This window comes from Capricornis sumatraensis, chromosome 8 (assembly GCF_032405125.1).
Source record: "Capricornis sumatraensis isolate serow.1 chromosome 8, serow.2, whole genome shotgun sequence".
NCBI classification, from domain to species: domain Eukaryota; kingdom Metazoa; phylum Chordata; class Mammalia; order Artiodactyla; family Bovidae; genus Capricornis; species Capricornis sumatraensis.
Genome location: NC_091076.1, coordinates 21,383,108 through 21,404,383, shown reverse-complemented (window position 1 = coordinate 21,404,383; position 21,276 = coordinate 21,383,108). Strand labels below are relative to the sequence as shown.

Sequence of the window (21,276 nt, the reverse complement as noted above, 5' to 3'; positions counted from 1 at the left end):
CTTTGAAAGAAACAAGTGAAGCGAAGTTTAACACAGGGAATACAGCTATGAAGAGGCACTGTGTGGCTGATCACAGATGTCACTCTGTTCCCTCTAATAAGAGGATAAGAAAGATCAGATTTAAGCTACAACAGAAGGTATTTGTTTGGCTTAGATATTAAGAACTTAAAAAAAAACAAAAACTCTAAGGATTGTGAGTTTCTGAAAATCCGAATGTAAAGAATAAATTAGACCCCTAAAGCAAGTTTCCCAAAAGCTCAAAAATAACCCCTGAGCTTCTGAGAACAGTCTTTTCTATCTAGAAAATGTTACTTAGTTTTGCCCGTATTTAAAACAGCCACCTTCTCCCAACTGTACCTACATATTCCTGAGCTCCTCCTGTCACCTGTCAGATAAACACGGGTTTTTGCTGCTAAAGTACATTTTAAAAGTCCATCAACAAAAACAGTCATGAAACCCAAACAAACAGAAGTAAAGAAAGTTGATTTGTGATTAGTGCTTTTCTCTTTTATGGGTGGTTTCATATATTAGGGGGCCTGGATGGGCTTCCCTGGTGGTTCAGGCGGTAAAGAATCTGCCTGCAATGCAGGAGACCTGTGTTTGATCCCTGGGTTGGGAAGATGCCCTGAAGGAGGGCATGGCAACCCACTCCAGTGTTCTAGCCTGGAGAATCCCCATGGACAAAGCAGCCTGGTGGGCTACAGTCCATGGGATCACAAACAGTCAGGCACAACTGAGCAACTAAGCACAGAGGAGGTCTGGAGAAGCTCCCCTGCTGCTGAAACAAAACTGAACAGAACAAAGAGGTGCTGAATGTTGTCTCATATTCGTAAAACAAAGCAGTGGGTTTAACCACGCTAAGAGGCATCATCAGATCAATTGTAGTCAAATAACAAGCAATCTTCCTCTTAAAACATTCATTCATAGCAGAAAACATACACATAACCACACACAAAGATGTCGCCACAACCCTACTTCCATTCATTTGCTGTTAGAAATAGTCTAAAGCCTAGAAATACAGACTAGGTTAAGTCAATCACGGTATACTTCCACCGTACACACACAGTTATTAAACACTGAGTTCTGAAGAATTGTTAATTATGCTATAACATGGGAAAAGGGGGGTCACAAGACAATATTTATGGTGTGATTCCAGTTTATATTAGAAAGGAAAAAAGACTAGAAAGAAATACAACATAATATAAACAATGGTTATCTCTAGATGCGCGGGTTTGGGGTGACTATTCTCTTCTTATATTTTGCTTTCAAATACAATGTTGCTTTTTATACAATAAGCTCACATTACTTTAACAATTAGAAGAATATATGATTATTACAAATATGTATTTAGGGATTTCCCTGGTGGTCCAATGGTTAAGACTTCCCAATGCAGGGGACACAGATTGGATCCCTGGTCAGGAAACTAATATCCTGCATGCAGTAGGCATGGTTAAAAAAAAAAAAAAAAGACGAATATGCATCTAAAGTCAGCATTGCTGGCCTAAAACAAAATGTTTGAATATTACTACCTGGCTCTAAACTACGAACTTCCACAGAAAGCTTAGAAGGAGGGATGTCTTCAGCTGCCACCAGCCAATCACTAGTCCTCATCCGTTTATATTCGACCTTGAAGGCAGTGATTGGAGAGCCCCCGTTCGCCCGAGGAATCCATGTGACATAGACAGACGTCTCTGACGCAGTGGAGATAGTAGGCCGATCAGGCGCCTCTGGGACTGAAAATGGAAACATTCATTTCGATAACCCTCAGCATCAGAGACAAGAATTACTCAAATGAACTGAAAGGGATAAATCCCAAACATCACTTTATTAAAGGCTCTTCACCAAAACTCTTCCCAGAGTTAATAACATTATGGCTTTCTTTCTGTCCTCTGAAAAGTTAATGTGCAATGAAATAGAGGAAGTAGCAGGAAAAGTGAGATAATTTATAAACTTGATAAGTATCTCTGAAAGTCTGAAAGTTAGTAAGTATGATCACTGAGGCATGCTAAAACAATATAAGTAATTATTATTTGGTGCTTCAAGTCTGACTGTGGTAATAATTTACAGTAAATTTTCAAAATGATGTGTTATTTAAATGGTTTTCTTTATCCAACCGAGCTATAGAAAACATATTCAGCCAGCAGTCTATAGATTGTTCTGTTTATTACCTATTATGATCACAGCCTGTCAATAATCAGCAATGTAGCTATTACTATTATGTTAAGTATCTTAACACACTTCAAGGCTACAGGAATGCTAGTCCAAAAAACAGACTGCAAGCAGTAAATAGAGATAAACTGAAACAGTAAAATCAATACTGATAAAAATGGGAAGGGAGAGCCACTGCTCAGGATGAAAGTGGGAAGACAGATTCACAGTTAAATAAAGACAAGTGTTTTCAGGAAACAGATGATCCACGTGATCATCCACGTGAACCCAACACCTGGCAGCTCTCGGTTAGCATGGCCAAGAAGAGGGATGCCCCAGCCCACAGACGAGACGGTCTCGATTCTATGGCAGGAGAAAACCTCAGGAGTAAGTTCATCAGCCACTCAAACTGTGTAGCCAACACGTGTCCCTAACTGCTGGCCAAGCAATCTGGTGGTTATAACTGGCTTCCCACCTGGTCCCTACAGAGAAGGGTGCTGATAGAAACAACCTGGGCTGTACGACAGTTCGGAAGTCGTGAACTGCCACCCACTTTACAGCAATCACCTGTGAGCTTTTCCAGAATGAGCTGGTTATCAAGACCGACTGCCCTTCCACACGCTGTCATGTTTCTAGAGCTAGAACAAGGAAGACCAGCTCTGGACCAGGGTTCCATTGTTGTTGTTTTAGTTGCTAAGTCATGTCTGACTCTCTGCAACCCCATGGACTATAGCCTGCCAGGCTCCTCTGTGCGTGAGATTTCCCAGGCAAGGATACTGGAATGGGTTGCCATTTCCTTCTTCAGGGGATCTTCCCAACCCAGAGATCAAACCCATATCTCCTGCACAGCAGGTGGATTCTTTTTTTGCTGAGCCACCAGGGAAGCCCCCATGGTTATATTACTTCAGTGAATTACTCAGGAAGCCCTGTCTCTGTCTAGCCTGGGTCTGGCCTCCGCCAACACCTCTCTGTCTCAACATCTCTTCAATCTGAATACAAACACATAACAAAATAACGTTGCATATGGTGCCTGTATGAAGGAATTTGTGGCATTTTGAAAACAAATTGTTTAATGGATGAAAAGATGAACACATTCAAAGCAGGCAACTTGGCGTGATACTTACTGTATTCCTTTCAAGTTAGAAAGCAATGGAAACAGAATGAATAGAAGTTAGTGAATTTCTCTTTTAATACGAAGATAACAACTTCCTCTGTTGATTCACATGAGGTTAAAACTCAAAGAATACCACAGACCAAGCAGAAAAAGGACATTATTAGGGGAAAGTCCCTAAAGAGAAGAATACCATCAATACCTAAAAGAAACAGCATGTGAAAGGAGATGAAGAGTACTGCTCTTGGAGTCTAAGTATCTGACTGTGGACAGCAGTTCCACCACTCTCTGGGTGATCTTAGGCAAGTTCCATAACCCCCTTGAGTCCCAGTTTCCTGATTTGTAATATGCTGATGCTCCCTTCCTCACAGGGTTATTGTGAAGATTAAATAAATCCTTTCTTTATGGTTATCTCTGCTTGGATAACACCAAACTCCTGACTGCCAGCACAGAATCCATAACCTTCAGCAACAAATTCTTATCACCTATCTTGGTAAATGGTTCAAGTTGCCCAAGTCACCGTATTTCTCACTTTTGTTCAGTGAGGATTCAGTTCCCTTCATCTCTTGTCTGTGTCCTTCTCCATCCACAGTGTCACTGTCTGTATTTCCAAGCCTCATCTGATGCCACTCCCCCGTCCCATCTCTAAAATCCTTCAGGCTTCTTCACAGCTTTTAGGGAAGACTGAATCTTTAAGGACATCAAACAAGGCAACTGATTTCCTCCCCCACTGGAGCATGATTCCCCACAGGACTAAATAAAATCTCTGAATCTCTAAATGAAATAGAACATGTCCTTCATCAGTCTCTGCATGAGAGGTCTCTGCCCAGAACTGTTTCTCCTGCTTCTTCATTCAGCTATAACATTCTTGTCTTCGAAGCTTAGCTTAGGGAACATCTCTTATCGCCAGCCACTGGGCCTCATTCCTATCAAGTAAGTGATTTAGATAAACCTCTTGTGAAATGTTCGATTCCAAAGTAGAATCAAAACCATCGTTGCTGGTTGATCTGTCTATCTTCCCTGCTATATTGGTATTGGCTTAGTTGTCTGCATCATCTCCTATACTGTAAGCCTCTCCAAGGGCAAGATTCATTTGATCTCTGCTGCTCCAGCATTTAGTACTGCGTGCCAGTTCATGAGGTTTTTGTTCTTCTGATCTCAGAGGCGAAAGGACTCAAGAAAAAGCAGCTCATGATACTGAAGATACAGAGGCATTCCACAGAGGCGTTCAAATGTTATGACTTGCTTCTGTCTGAGACCAACTCATGGAAGACTATAAAAATAGGGAAGAGAAGCTTGAAAATTCTTAGAGCTCAGAAATAAAATGCTAAGCCTTCCCTAGATCACAAAAACCACATTATGTTGTAACGAGAGAATTCATGTATGATTAAATACTAAAAAGAAGTCTTTTAAAAATCTTATTGCTATGACATCTAAACACTCTAAGATCAACATGACACAACAATAAAGCTGAGAATGACATGTAATCATTCAATAAAAAAGTAAGTCATACTATAGGTACCGTAACATATTTTGACAAATCATTAAAAAAAAAAAAAAAAAGTCAGATGTTCAGGGTTCCAATGTAAATTTGGTTCCCATGCCAGAGAGGAGACAGAAAAATCCTTTTTGTGAGTTATAAAAACTTAGTATCATAACATTTGAAATCTGAGTTTATTACTTTGAATATCAATCATGGTACTGGGTATTCAAGATTTCAAATTCAAGACATTTTAAAATGGTTGAAATAAAACCTAAAAGAGTTATATGGTAGGATATAATTTGAATAATAAATATCCTGTCCCACTCCACCCCCTAATAACCTGAAACAGGTTACATTTGGAAACAAATAGAATGAGTAAGTGAAGAATCTTCTCTTTACCTCCACTATGCCTAGAGGCATCTGTGAGTACCACTCCAAAGTTGTCTGCAGCCTCTGAAACAACAGGGCGCTTAGGGATGCCCACAGGTGGAGAGGAGGCCTGGGTATTTTTGGATGATGCTGTTTTCTCTAGAAAGGTATAATATAACATAATATAATACAAATCAGCTTCTCTGCGTAAGTTAGAAAAGATACTATGAAATTCAACTGGCATATAAATATATGAACTTATCTGTTACAGTGTCTAAATTTAAAATCTACATTGTAATTACTTAGCTAATATAAGGAATTAACTTGAAAAGGTACTTTGTCTTTTCCTAGTACCTATAACAAAAATGTGCCTCTCTTCACCAGGATAGCTTTAATCTACACACATAAAAAGTGACACAAATGAAAAGGCCAAATGACTAAAGGTTTTCAAACTATTCACCCACTTTTATTTTTACTGTACATATTTCTTAATTCTGATGCAGAAAATTCATTATTTAAGGGCTTCGGTTAAGTTTCTTCATGCGAAAGCTGTCATGCTGTTTTAAAATTTCAAGGGGCAAAAAATGAAATTGAGCGATTATTTTAGAACTGAAATACATGCTCATTATTCAGTATTTGCAGGTCAGACAGTATAAACAACTAAGGACTAATTATGGGTAATAACTCAAAATACATTTCAAATAAGAAATACTCACTATTTTTTTGTCCAGACACAGTCATTAAATAAAAGGATCTTTTTCAAAAGTCAATAGACAATTTCTTTCCAATCATCAGAACTCCTTGCCAACACTGTGCCACACCAAAAACTCTTGTATCCAATTCCTGTCTCTGCTCATAGAAGTCTTTTTGTTCACTTATGGCCAACCTGCGATGGCATCTTTTTGAAACTGCTTATTTTATTAATTTCTTTACGGCAGTGCTGGGTCTTTGCTGCTGTACAGGCTTCTCTCTAGTGTGGCGAGTAGGGTCTACTCTGTAGGTGTGGAGACTTGACTTCTCTTGTTCATGGCTCCAGGGCACACAGGCCTCAGGAGTTGCGGTGCATGGCTTCAGTAATTGCAGCTCCCGGGCTCTGGAGCACAGGTTCACCAGTTGCAGTGCATGGGTTTAGTTGCTCCGAAGCATGTGGGATCTTCCCAGTCGGGGACTGAACTCATGTCTCTTGCACTGGCAGATGGATTCTTTACACTGAGCCACCAGTGACACCCTGAAATGGCATCTTTCCAATCAAGCTACCCTCACAAACTGGGTGGGCTCCCCTTGTAGCTCAGTCGGTCAAGAATCTGCCTGCAATGCAGGAGACCCGGGTTCGATTACTTTGTCGGGAAGATCCCCTGGAGGGAGGGCATGGCAACCCAATCCAGTATTCTTGCCTGGAGAATCCCACGAACAGAGGAGCCTGGCAGGCTTACAATCCATGGGGGTCTCAAGAATTGGACATGACTGAGCGACTAAACCACCAGCACTACCCTCACAAGCTGCCCCACAGAAGACTGTCCTCTGCATCTTGTCTTGCCTAGACCATGTCAGATCTGGTCCCTCCCTATCCCTTTGCCCTCCTCCAATCTATCCTTACCCTACAGTCAGCATGGCCCTATAGCCAGCATTGAAACACACAAGAGGCAACGTCACAACTCTGCTCAAAACTCTCCAATGCTCCCAGTTTCACTTAGGGTCGAAGTGGGTGTCCCTGCAGGTTGGACAATGTGCTGATGATCATCCATCTCCCTGAGTATTCTCCCTCCCCACTTACTTTACTCCCATCACTGTGGCCCCTCGGTGCTCCTTGGAAACACCAAGCACACCCGTTTGCTATCCTCTCTACAGGGATATTCTAGCCCCAGATACTCACATGGGTTTCCATACAGCTCCTTAAAGTTCTGCCCTGCTGTCAACTGCTCAGTTTTCTGGCCACCTGTTCAAGCTGTGACAACCGCTACTACCCCACGTGCTTGCCTGCTAAGTCGTTTCAGTCATGTCCGACTCTTTGTGACCCTATGGACTGTAGCCCACCAGGCTCCTCTGTCCATGGGATTCTCCAAGCAAGAACACTGAAGTGGGCTGCCACTTCCTCTTCCAGGGCGTCTTCCCGACCCACGGATTGAACCCACGGCTCTTAGGTCTTCTGCATTAGCAGGTGGATTCCTTACCACTAGCACCACCTGAGAAGCCCATGCTACACCCATCCTTAATTTATTTCTCTTGTTAACACTCAATACCTACTAATGTCCTGATAACTTATGTGTAAACTTCTCCCAACTAGAATGGAAGCTCCATGACAGCAAAGGAGTATTATCTATTTTGTTTACAGCCTGGCACTGAGAAGTCATTCAGTAAATATTAGTTGAACTGAAATTTTGCCTTGAGTTGGCATTTATGTATATGTCTTACCTTTTTTAGCAAAGTAGAAGCTCTATCAGGATGGATCTTGTCTTGATTATCCTTGTTTTCCCTGTGTCCCTTACCCTAATGCCTTACCTATCATAAGCTCTCAAAAATACCTGTGAAATGCTAGACGGACTAGAAGAATGAAAGTGAAAGTGAAATCGCTCAGTCGTGTCCGACTCTTTGCGACCCGTGGACTATAGCCCACCAAGCTCCTCTGTCCATGGGATTCTCCAGGCAAGAATGCTGGAGTGGATTGCCATTTCCTTCTCTAGGGGATCTTCCCAACCCAGGGATTGAACCCGACTAGAAGAATACAACCATCTAAATGTGGCCCCAAGAGGTACTATAATAGGTTTATTTACTAAATTTATATATAAGAAATTTTGCTACCCTAAAATGACACTAATTATTAAAAAGTGACATCAATACAGCCAACTCCCTCCTCTTAAGGAAGATTATACTCACCTTTGCTGGTTCGGAAGGTGAGCATGGCAGGCTGTCCTTCCCCGGCGGCACTCCTCGCCACCATCAAAACTTCGTAGAGACTCGATGGCTCCAGTTCCGTTAAAAGGAGCTCATTCTCACTTCCTGGGACTCGAACTGTATGCCAGCTTCCCACGACACCAACACCATCCTCCAGCTACCCAAGCAAAAACAAGGCATTTTTCAAAAACGGAGACATAGGGCAGAAAAACCTTTCCATTTCAATTGGATAAAAACTAGAAGTTCTTCAATTCCAAAATGAATCTGGGGAAGCGATGCACCGTCAAAAGTGAAAGAGACAGTGCCTCTTCCAATTAAGAACTATAAGGTGACCTGTAGTGAGAAGTTTGGGATTCTCACTGTTTTTGAAAAAGTCTACTGCTCATCAGCTGCCACTAACTTATGGCCTCAAGGAAGTTACTTGATTACCCAGTCATTTCCTTTCCTGGTAATGGAAACGTTGCTCCTTTCCTACTGGATTAATGGGAGAATTAAATAAGTAAACAATAATATGTATTAATGATAATATATAATATACACAATACCTGATAAATCACAGTTCATGTTTACATCTGAATAAATTATGCAATTATGCATTATATATTTCTAACAGTCTTGCTTCACTTTTTTATACTGTTTATTGAGTTGAAGGAAAGAAAAAGATATCCAATCTGTTATGCCTTCATTAATAAAACCAAGAGCCAACATTCATGGAAGTTTCCATGTGGACAGGATTACCAGTGAAACTTCCTTCATCTAGAATCATCAAGTTAAAAACAGTGAATAAACTTCCAAGTATCATTATGTCAATTTTTCCAGATATTAAAAATATTACTGTAGGGGGAGAAATGGAGTGGGAGGCTGGAACAGCAGATGTAAGCTTTGATACATAGAATGGAAAAACAACAAGGTCTTACTATACAGTACAGAGAACTAGATATTCAATATCCAATGATAAGCTATAATGGAAAGGAATATTTTTTAAAAATGTATATATAGGAATAACTGAATCCCTATGCTGTACAGCAGTAATTAACATTGTGAATACTATACTTCAATTAAAAAAATACCTAAAGGATAAAAACATATTCCTATTAAATGATGGATACCAAAACATCCTGAATATAGACAATTATTTTAAATACGAGTACATCTCCTCCCATTTCATTTACTAATCTCATTAAACAGAGGGGAGGATTTTCATTTTGTTTGAATATAAGCCTGTGGATAAAAAATATCATCTGAAAAATCAATTGAGACAGACCAACGTTTACCATAACAAATAACCAAACAATGAAAAATATTAATACAATTAGGAAGACAACTGGAAATGAAAATATTAATCAGAGATTATAATGGACAACTTTGTTCAAACAGTGGTTTCTAATAAGAAATTGCTTCTTTGCTAAATAAACTGTCTTCTGCCACTTCACAGAGGGAAGGAATTACTTTTTAAAAAGCAGTTTATAAAGCTTTACACCCAAGGGGTTAAAATGTTTGATTAAAAAGGTCAGGAAGCAGGGAATCCCTGGCAGCCCAGTGGTTAGGACTTGGGGCTTTCACTGCCAGGGCCAGGGTTCCATGCCTGGTTGGGGAAATAAGATTCCTCAAACCCCAAGGAACGGTCAACAAAACAACTGTCAAGTCACTCGGTTCTTAAAATCCCAATCTGGGGGAGGTTATCTGTACTTTATTCTTACTGTCTTTATAAGACTGGTGAACCCAGCATGACTGCTGACTCTTTCCCAAACCCATCGCCCTGGCATACTCCTGCTCTGCTTCCTGCCACTCCACAAGTGTGAAAGACAGCAAGCATGTGTTACACACAGGATGCGAGGATGTGAGAAGAGAAAGATCATAAACGGCAAGACATTACCTTTCGATACTTCACGAAATAGGCATTGATGGGCAGCCCGCCGTCCTTCCCTGCCCTCCAGACCAGGCTGTAGGTATCTGGTGTGTGTGTCTGAGGGGGGCTCAGAATGATGGGGGCATCAGGGACAGAGGTGCCACTAGCGTTTTTCTCTGATGATGATTCCTTGGCACTGGAATGTTCTTTCACCGGAAATGAGCTCAATAACCCAGTTTCTGAATCATCACCTTTATCATTCTGAGTGGGATCAGAAGATGTGACTATTTCTGCTTTGGTGTCTGTCTCAAAAGGAACTGCAGAGAAAGAAAGAGGAGATTGAAGAAATTCATCATTTCAGGGTCTCTCACACATTGTGCTGTCATCTAACACAATGTTAGCACAATTTGAGCCCTAGTAGTTAAAACAGGCAACATTTCAACTTATAATTCGTGGAGACATCTCATCTCCAGTTGCTATTGCTGTCATTCAGTCACTAAGTCATGTCTGACTCTTTGCAACCCCACGGACGGCAGCACACCAGGCTTCCCTTTCCTTCACTATCTCCTGGAGTTTGCTCAAGTTCATGTCCATTGAGTCGGTGATACTATCTAACCATCTCATCCTGTGTCATCCCCTTCTCCTCCTGCCCTCAATCTTTCCCAGTACCAGAGTCTTTTCCAAGGAGTCAGCTCTTCACATCAGGTGGCCAACATATTGGAGCTTCAGCTTCAGCATCAGTCCTTCCAGTGAATATTCAGGGTTGATTTCTTTTAGGATTGACGGGTTTGATCTCCAGTAGCTATCTACTACTCACGAAGGAGCAAATTAATTTTCTGAAAAAGCAGTTCTACAATGCAGTAGTTTAGCAGCTAGTACTAGCGCTAAGTTGCTTTAGTTGTTTCTGACTCTTTGAGACGCTGTGGACCATAGTCCACCAGATTCTGTTCAAGGGATTCTTCAAGCAACAATACTGGAGTGGGTTGCCATTCCCTCCTCCTGGGGATCTTCCCAACATAGGGATCGAACCCAGGTCTCTGATATGAAAGGATGCTATTTTCCCCTTCTCTACGCTAGCAGTCCCTCTTTTACAACAACAACTTGCTAGTATAACCTCTGAAGATTTTAAGTTGGCAAACGATGAACTTTCACTCTAATTGGTAAATGAAACACACTGAGTAATGCATTCCCTTGGGAACAAAATAACGTAAGTAGCAAAGAAAAGATCAAGAGTTAGACCATTACCTACTGGGTAGCTAGTCCCCAAAGGTCCCTTAGTATCAGCACCCTTGGGCAGTCCCCTCCTATGCTGAATCGGGCTACCCGTGAGTGGCTGTAACCAATGCCAAGCCCAGGAGAGACTGTGGTCTTCAGGCTTAAGCCTTCAGAAGGTCTGGCATGCCTACCAGAGCTCTACCACATACAGACGTCCCAGCTAGCCACGGAGAGGAGTGACCAGGGAAGGGACAGAGGGAGGAAGGGAGAGAAATGGAGGGGGGCGGGAGGGAGAGGAGGGCATGCGGGTGGAGTCCAGCCCTCACAAAGATGCCACACGTGTGAGTGGAGCCACTTCAGCTGTTCCAGCCCCAGGTGCTCTCTGATTACAAAGGTCTAAGAGACCCCAAGCAAGGCCCACAGAATGGCCCACTTTATCCAGTTAACCCACTGAGCTGTAAGATAATAAAGGACCTGTTAAGTTGTTCATCAGATATAACTACCCCCAAAGATGGTTTTTCCAGTAGTCATGTATGGATGTGAAAGTTGGACCATAAAGAAGGCTGAATGCTGAAGAAGTGATGCTTTTGAACTGTGGCGCTGGAGAAGACTCTCGAGAGTCCCTCGGACAGCAAGAAGATCAAACCAGTCAATCCTAAAGGAAATCAATCCTGAATATTCATTGGAAGGACTGATGTTGAAGCTGAAGCTCCAATACTCTGGCCACCTGATGCAAAGAACCGACTCATTAGAAAAGACCCTGATGCTAGGAAAGGCTGAAGGCAGGAGAAGGCGAGAACAGAGGATGAGATGGTTGGATGGCATCACCGACTCAATGCACATGAGTTTTCGAAAACTCCAGGAGACGGTGAAGGACAGGGAAGCCTGGCATGCTGCAATCCATGGGGTTGCAAAGAGTCAGACATGACTGAGCAACTGAACAACAGCAACAGCTGAACAACTTAACACCTGGGCTTCCCTGGTGGCTCAGATGGCAAAGAATCTGCCTGCAACGCAGGAGACTTGAGTTCGATCCCTGAGTCGGGAAGATTCCCTGGAGAAGGGAATGGCCACCCTCTCCAGTATTCTTGCCTGGAGAATTTCAGGACAGAGGAGCCTGGTGGGCTACCATCCATGGGGTTGCAAAGAGTCAGACAAGACTGACTGCATACAACATACAGATAACTAAGTACCTCGACTATACTCGGAAGACAAGTCCTAGACAAGAGGGAGGAAATGAAGCAAGACTAGCAAAGGTAAAGGAAAAATTTACTTGTTTCCTTTTTTTTGTTTTCTGGATAAAATGGAAGGTTGGCTTAAGAAATTGCCAGTCTATATCATGGTAAGCGCAATAAGAAAAAGGCAAATTCCACAGGATATCACTTACATGCAGAATCTAAAATATGACGCAAATGAACTTATCTGCAGACACAGAGAACAGGCTTGCAGTTGCCAAAGGGAAAGTGGGGTGGAGGAGGGACTGACTAGCCGCTTGGCGTTAGCCGAGGTGCAAAGTATTATATATATAACAGATAAACAAGGTCCTACTGTATAGCACGGGGAACTATATTCAACATACTGAAATAAACCAGAATGGAAAAGAATATGACAAAAGTATTATATGGATAACTAAATCACTTTGCTGTACAGCAGAAATTAACAAGGCACTGTAAATCAACTATCCTTCAAAAAATAAATTTTTTAAAAACTGCCAATCTAAAAACCGCCTTAATATTCACTACTAAGAGTGTACACAATACATAGAGGAAGGTAAAAATAATTTATTTGTGCTGAAAAAAATAAACAGGTCGCCTACACCCGAAAAGAATTACAGAGCACAGATTACGTGCTCAGCATGGAGCCAGACGTTCAATAACCATCATCTCACTTAATTCTCAAAACAACATTCTTAGGAAGATAGTAATACTTCCATTTTACAGATGAAGAAATTTGTGTTCTGAGAGATTAAGCGACAACAGCTGGCAGAAGAATGTTAGTGGTGCTGCTGTAAAAAAACGAGAGAGCAATTTATGAAAACAAATAAACTGCCAACACAATAAAACCCAAGAACTGACAGCCTGGTCCCTCTAAAGTGCTATTAATACAGACAACGAAAGGTCTCCTACTTCTGCAGAGGAAGGGAGCCTAGGAAACAACAGCAGAGTCTCTTTTCCACAATGAAGTCAGATTCCTGGTAAAAGGGGGGAGTATTTTTAGAATGACTGCAGCTTCATAGAGAACCAACCAGAAAACAGGGCTAACAGTGGGAGGTCAGTTCTCTGTTTGTTTAAAAGAGAGAAAAGGTGTCCCAGAAGCTTTCTCCATCAAAGAAAACAAGAAGCTAGTGGAAAAATAAGATAGAAGAAAATTAATTAAGTTCACTGAGACAACTTCCAAATATTGCTCCTGGAACAGGCGTGTTTACTTAGTGAGTCAGAATGAGGGCTGGATGTGAAGGGTGTGGCTGGGAGCCTGCTCATGCAGAGATGGATTCTAGCAAGTGGAGGCAATTAGTTGTGGCTTAGGGTAGTGGAGAAGGACCTTTTTATCATTAGTGTTTCATGCATCCTCTGGGCAGGTCACCACTGGGAAGTGGTATTTGGCTGTAGAAGAGTTTGAATACCAGATGCCGCAGTTTATACAGAGGCATGAGAAGAATGCAATGTTACAGCCTGTGTCTGCTGCAGGAGTATCAAAATTCCACTTGTGTTATTCGGGCTGCAATGAGACTTTTCCATAACTTTTATTGAAAAGGAGATTCAATTAATTTTCTTCTACTGTTCCCAACAGCACAATTAGAGTGCTCACAAGATGCCAGATACAATGCATTAAGCCTTCACAGTACTTTCCAAAGGTTCTTCACATCCATGATCTCAATTTACCTTCAAAGCAGCTCTTTTTGGAAAAGATCCTGATGCTGGGAAAAGACTGAGGGCAAGAGAAAAAGGGGGCCACAGAGCATGAGATGGTCGGATGGCATCACTGACTCAATGGACACGAGTTTGCAAAAACTCCAGGAGACAATGAAAGACAGGGAAGCCTGGTGTTCATGGAGTCGCAAAGAGCTGGACATAGCAACTGAACAACAACTCTTTTTATCTTCAAAACAACTCTGAAATGGTCATCTAAAAGAGACATGTAGCATTTTTTATGGTAGAATGTTTTTTGAATTGGAAAAGAGATTGATAAAACCCTGGCTTTCTGAGTACTATGACAGTGGTCATGTTTATGAGTAAATGACTCTGAGTTGAAACCAACTCAACAGGGAACAGAACCAAATCTGCCTAAGTGGTTCCCACTGTGACCACTCAAACCAGCAACCCCACCGCAAACTATTTAGGACCCTAGGCCAATTCTCACTATAGTTTTGAAGAGTTACAACTCACTCTACAAATATTTGTACATCCAGAACCTCAAAAACCCAAGGTCTCTGGGAAGAAAAAAAGGTGAGGGAGTGATTCATCTTGCTTACTGCTCTCTTCACAATAAACAAAGTAAAGGCTGTCAGCACGCTAGAATTTAATGATAGGCTCAGACTTCCAGGGAAAGAATTGGGTTGTTATGTGCTGTTTTGAGCTTTGATAGACTCAGCTAGACTTTGATAATTATTGTAGAGCATGTTAAAGGGACAATGGAGGACCACTCGGGCAGGATGTGGTTCATGGGGTTACTATACATTAAAAAATAATATTTATCAAGATATAAAATCCTGGGGGTGAGGGGGATCTTCAAAATCTAAAAATATCTTATCTAAACAAATTATGTATCTTCAAAGTACTTCAGATTTCTCATATTTAAAGTGAGGCAATTAGGGGGACTTCCTGATGGTGCAGAGGTTAAGACTGCACTTCCAATGCAGAGGACTTGAGTTCAATCCCCGCGTGGGGGAAGTAAGATCCCACAAGACACAGTATGGCCAAAAAAATTAAAAAGTAAATAAATGAGTAAGTAAAGTGAGGCACTCAGACAACTAGCCACTTACGTGTCCCAACAGCTATGACTGGGATGTCTATAGCTCCATCTTCCCCTTATTTACATAAAATAACCACTTCAGCCAAATGCTCTACCCTAGCAGTGCCTGCATTATACATCTTGCAGCTAACAATTTTGAGCAGAGCCACTCCTATTTTTGCTTGGCAGACTGATACATAGACACACACAGGTATATATACATATACACATCCATTAAGTGTGTATAAATTTATGTAACACTTAACTACTTTTCTATACTTACGGATTTTTTAAGGTTTACTAAAATCAGAAACTATTTCTTCATTCCTTAAACACGACCACCAAGTGTTAGTTGCTCAGTTGTGTCTGACTCTTTGCAGCCCCATGGACTGTAGCCCTCCAGGCTCCTCTGTCCATGGAATTCTCCAGGGAAAAACACTGGAGTGGGTTGCCATGCCCTCCTCCGGGGGATCTTTCCAACCCAGGGATCTAACCTGGGTCTCCTGCTTTGCAAGCAAATTCTTTACCATCTGAGCCACCAGGGAAGCACAAGGGATAATTATAACTTAAAAATAATCAGATGGCAATAATTATAACCCAATACTTAGTATTTATTGAAGGCTTTCTATTAATACTTCCAGACACTGTTCTAAGCACTTTACAGATATAATCTCCTTGAATTCTCACACCGGCCCTATGAGTAGGGCACCTTCTCTAATGCCCACTGATATTAGATTTGATTGTGAATTAAGTCAAATCTGAATTAATTTGAATAATATTGATATTCTAAATACCAGTACTCCAAATTAAGTCATTATCATCCAACATCAGTAAAAATAAAAAGAATAGTATACATCTTGTTAGAAAAATAACTTTGAAGAAGGATGAGGCAAATATATAGATGGGGACTTTCCTGGGGGGGCTCAGCTGGTAAAGAATCTCCCTGCCAATGCAGGAGATGCAAGAGACTTGGGTTTGAAGTATATCTCAATAAGTCTGGGCTTCCCTGGTACCTCTCAGCTGGTAAAGAATCTGCCTGCAATGGAGAAGACCCCGATTCGATCCCTGGGTTGGGAAGATGCCCTGCAGAAGGGATAGGCTACCCACTACAGTATTCTTTCTTGGAGAATTCGATGAACAGAGGAGCCTGGCAGGCTCTAGTCCATGGGTTTGCAAAGAGTTGGACATGACTGAGCAACTTTCACTTAATAAGTTCAATAATCTCTAAAAAATGTATATTTTATTTTATCCCCTACTATCAAAGAAACCCATTCACCTGGGAAAAGATACTAATGACAACTCACCAACCGTAAGGACGGCTTCCGACCGTGTGGTGCCATGCGCGTTTGCAGCTTCGCAGGTGTACTTCCCGGCGTGTTCCCGAGTAACAGCCTGAATGTACAGAGAGCTTGAGCCTGGCCGGGATGTGAAAGGCTCCGGGTCAGAACTCCCAGGTCTTAATAAGTGGGGTTTTCGGGATTTAGATCTAAGAGCTTGAGACAGATGGCTGGTTATCAGCCCGTGCTTGTCGTACCAATGGATGGCGGGCACTGGTACCCCAGTGGCATTGCAGGACAAAGTCAGAGAGCCACCAATGGCCACCTCTACACTTGCTGGCGCTCTGATTATAATGGGCTTGAGTCCACTGCCTATTAAAGAAAAATGATTCACATGTAAAAATTAAGCACATTATATACAGTATCTACAATGCAAAATAATTTCATCCTATTGCATAAATGTAAATACAGAACTGTGAAGAGAGCTTGCCACTGTAAATACAGAACATCTGAAGAGAGCTTGCCCACAGGTATCTTCAGCACATCACTGCCAACACAGAACATGTGAAGCCAAAGCCTCAGACTTTACCATGAAAAAGGTGTAAAGAAGTATAAGACTAAGCAATAGGCCTTCAAAAAAGAAAAGTTGGTTCCAGGAGGCATAAATCTGATCACAGAAATTCTGGGAGAAAAACCTATTCTGAATTATAGTTGATAAATGTATTTCTGCCCATATACATGAATAAATTTTTGTTTCTAAACTAAGGTGGCACCACCTCCTTTCTTTTGGTCCCAGATATTTTGGAGGCATATATTTCATAACCTCACAATAGAATATTGACATTTGACATTTTCTCCAGCACATCTTTCTCCTTTTCTAGTCCTACTTCCTGCGTTTGACAAAGTCATTCAACAATTACCAGATTTCTGAATTTTTGTCCACCTAGCAATGGCACCCCACTCCATTACTCTTGCCTGGAAAATCCCATGGATGGAGGAGCCTGGAAGGCTGCAGTCCATGGGGTCGCTAAGAGTTGGACATGACTGAGCAACATCATTTTCATTTTTCCCTTTCATGCATTGGAGAAGGACATGGCAACCCACTCCAGTGTTCTTGCCAGGAGAATCCCAGGGACGGGGGAGCCTGGTGGGCTGCCGTCTACGGGGTCGCACAGAGTGGGATATGACTGAAGTGACTTGGCAGCAGAACATGCAAAATGCTCTCAGGGGTCATAACCTGCCTTTCCCTCAGTACCAGTGAGGTTGCACATCTGTTCATGTGTTTATCTGCTATCATGTTTTCTTCCTCTGTCAAATACCTTTGGTCCTTTTTTCTACTGGGGCCTGTATCTTTTTCATAATGGTTCTGGATTCTTTGTAACTACATACTGTTGTTTTGTGAGTTACATTTGTTACTAGTATTTTCTGTTTTTCTTTTCATTTTAATGGTATCTTTTAATAATAAGAATGCTTTAATTTTAATGTGGTCACACCAATCTTTTCTTAAAAAATTAGCCTAAAATTTCTCGTTAAAAAGTTTTACCTAGATCATATATTCTTCTATATTTTCTTGAAAAACTTCACTATTTTGCCTTTCATATATAGGTCTTTAACCCACTGGAAATTAGCCTTTGTGCATCAGAGATTTAATTTCTTCTTCTCCATTTGGATAACCAGTTATCCCACGTGGAAACCTGGAAAGGATATCCTTCCCTTGGTGATCTGCAGGGCCACCTAGGTCCAATCCTTACTTGCATATCCTTCATGACGGTCTCTGTCTTGTTCCAAGAGTATACTTGTCTTTTCCTGCACCAATAATACATCACTGTCTTTTTAAAAAATAATAATTTTATTTATTTGTTCACTTATTTTTGGCTGTGCTGAATCCTCAGCGCTGCTCAGGCTTTTCTCTCGTTGCGGGGAGTGGGGACTACCCTCTAGTTGAGGTGTGCAGGCTTCTCATTGTGGTGGCTTCTCTTACTGCAGAGCACCAGCTCTAGGGGGCCCGGGCTTCAGCAGTTGAGGCTCCCAGGCTCTAGAGCACAGGCTCAAGAGTTGTGGCACACAGGTTTAGCTGTGGAATCCTTCCAGGCCAGGGATCAAACTCCAGTCTCCCGCACTGGCAGGCGGATTTGCCACCACTGAGCCACCAGGGAAGACCTATCTTAATTACTATACATTTTTGTATATGTTCTAACATCTGCTAAAGCAAGGCCCCCCCACATTCTTGTTCTTCTTTTAGAGTGCCTTAGCTATTCTTGGGCTTTTGATCATCCACATGATTTAGAATTAGTTTGTCTAAGTCCTCAAACTAGTGGTAGGATTTAGATGAAATTGCACGAGTCTGTAGAAAGCCTTTGGAAAGCCCTGAGGAGTATGTTGATACTGAATTTTGGCATCCATGAACTGTTATATATTTGTGTACTTGGAACTTTTTGATGTTTCTAATATAAAAAGGTGACTTTTAAATGACATTTTCTGTTGTTAGTAATAATGGTTAGTTTTATGTGTCAACTTGACTGGGTTAAAGGATGCCCAGATAACTCGGTGTGTCTGTGAGGTGCAGAAGAAATCTGCACCTGAATTGGTAAACTGAGGATAGCAGATGGCCCTCCCCAGTGTGGGTGGGCACCATCCAATCCGATGAGGACCTCAGCAGGACAAAAATGCAGAAGAAGAGCGAATTCTCTCTGAGCCCAGTCATCCTTCTCCTGCCCTGAGGACACTGGACTTCAGTGCTCCTGGACCTCTGGCTACGGGGCTTAGGTTGAGACTTATATCATCACTTCTCCCACAACTGAACGGCTTCGCCAGCTTACCTCCTTCCCCAGTTTGCAGATGACAGACTTGACCACCTTAACTGTGTGAGCCAGTTTCTACAGTAAATCTCCTCTGATGTGTATCTTACATATCCTGTTGTGTTCTGTTTCTCTAGAGAAACTTGCTAACACACGGGTACATAGAAAGGCAATGGATTCCTGTTTATTGGTCTTCATCAGCCACCGTGCTAAAGCGTTTATTATTTTTAATAATTTGCCAACAAACTATAGAGGATTCTCTCCAATGACAACCATAGGAGCTGTGAATTAAGAACATTAATAACAGCTGGGTTTCTTTCTCTCTTATCTTTACTGCTGTTCAGTCACTAAGTCCTGTCCAACTCTTTACGACTCCATGACTGCAGCGTGCCAGGACTTCATGTTCTTCACTGTCTCCAGGAGTTTGTGAAAACTCATGTCCATGGACTTAGTGATGTCATCCAACCATCTCTTCCTCTGTCGCCCCCTTCTTCTCCTGCCTTCTTATATCCTAATATCTTTATTTCTTTTTCTTATCATTCTGTGCTGGTTAGAATCTGCACTATGATGACAACTAAAAGATATTTTAAAGGGAATGCTTTAACATTTTGCCACTAAAAGTAGTTTCCTATAAGTTTTTTATTGGATATTCTTTATCAAGTTAAGAAAGTTCCCTTCTATTTCTATTTTTCCAAGAGTGTCTAACATGGATACTGAATTATATCAAATGGTTTTTCTGCTTCTATTGAGATCATCATATTATTTTTCTCCTTTATTCATTAAATTGGATGAAGAAGTGAAGTGAAGTGAAGTCGCTCAGTCGTGTCTGACTCTTTGCAACTCCATGGACTGTAGCCTACCAGGCTCCTCTGTCCATGGGATTTTCCAGGCAAGAATACTGGAGTGGGTTGCCATTTCCTTCTCCAGCGGATCTTCCCGACCCAGGGATCGAACCCAGGTCTCCCGAATTGCAGGCAGACGCTTTACCGTCTGAACCAAACAATACTTTAAATTCTCTGACTGATTACGGGGCTAACTCCTTGGTTAATCTTTATCCCTACTGATCCTATCTATTTTATCTTAATTTTCCATTTAACTGATTTCTGTCCTTATCTTTATTATCCCTTTTCTTTAAATCTATTCTGTTATTTTACTTAGTCCACTAATTTTTAGTTTTACAAGCTTTTTTTTTTAATAAGCATTTAAGGGTATAAATCCTTTTATATTCCGCTCTCCTATATCCCACACAATTTGATTTTGACATTTATTATCATTTTGAATTTTAAATTTCCATTACAATTTTTTCACCCATCCATTGAGAACTATAATTCTAAATTTCCAAATACATGCCATTTAACAATTCTTTTTTATTATTAACATCTGAAGTAATTCATCAAAGTAGCAAGTTCAGAGTCTAAAGTAACTGCAAATTCAGAGAGTTGGTCTCTGTCATACTGATTCTTTGAAATATTTCTAACTCTCAGCAAAAGCTTAATTTCTATAATATATAAAGAATTCCTATAAATAATAAAAAAGATGAACCACCTAATACAAAATGGACAAAAGACAACGAGCAGTCAATACACAGGAAAGCAAATTCAATGGCTCAGAAACACATGATGAGATGCTCAACGTCACTCATAATAATAAAAAATACAGGGATGAAAAGGTAGTTTTGAAAAACCTATTAGATAGGCAAACATTAAATAGACTTCTGACAAACCACTGCCTTGGTGAGGGTATAAGGAAACATTGCTGGTAGGAGTGTAAAATGATAACAAGAGAGAGAGAGAGCAAGGTATCTGTCAAAATTACCAAGGCATATATGCTTTTATTTAGCAAGTTTATTTCTAAGAATTTACTTTAAAGATATTCACGTTTGTGCAAAATAATCTATGTAGAAGGACATTCATCATAGACTGCTTGTAATAGCAAAGGATTAGAAACAGGCATCCATGAGGTATCAGTCAGACCTTCACAGCTATGCAACAGAAGAATAAGCAGGCATTTTTTAAGGGAAATGCAAATATTCTTTAATGTACCATATGTGAAGATGGCCAAGATACAAGTTGAGTGAAAAAAATCAAGGTAATTTTAAGGTAAAATCCAAGGAAATTTTTAAAGGAGAAATTCAACATCATTTGTGTAAAAAAAAACTGATATTGCTATTAAATGCACACAAA

The 21,276-nt window shown here is 41.0% G+C and overlaps 1 protein-coding gene across 1 annotated transcript in view; it reads right to left on the bottom strand.

The window, feature by feature from the left end:
• CDON (cell adhesion associated, oncogene regulated) overlaps positions 1–21,276 on the bottom strand; it is a 93,822-nt gene that overhangs the window by 33,319 nt on the left and 39,227 nt on the right. The window contains exons 8-12 of the mRNA XM_068978238.1: positions 16,323–16,667; positions 9,880–10,169; positions 7,986–8,160; positions 5,142–5,270; positions 1,530–1,733 (exon numbers count right to left, since the gene is read on the bottom strand). Coding sequence (XP_068834339.1) covers positions 1,530–1,733; positions 5,142–5,270; positions 7,986–8,160; positions 9,880–10,169; positions 16,323–16,667 — 1,143 coding nt within the window. The remainder of the gene's footprint in view (positions 1–1,529; positions 1,734–5,141; positions 5,271–7,985; positions 8,161–9,879; positions 10,170–16,322; positions 16,668–21,276) is intronic.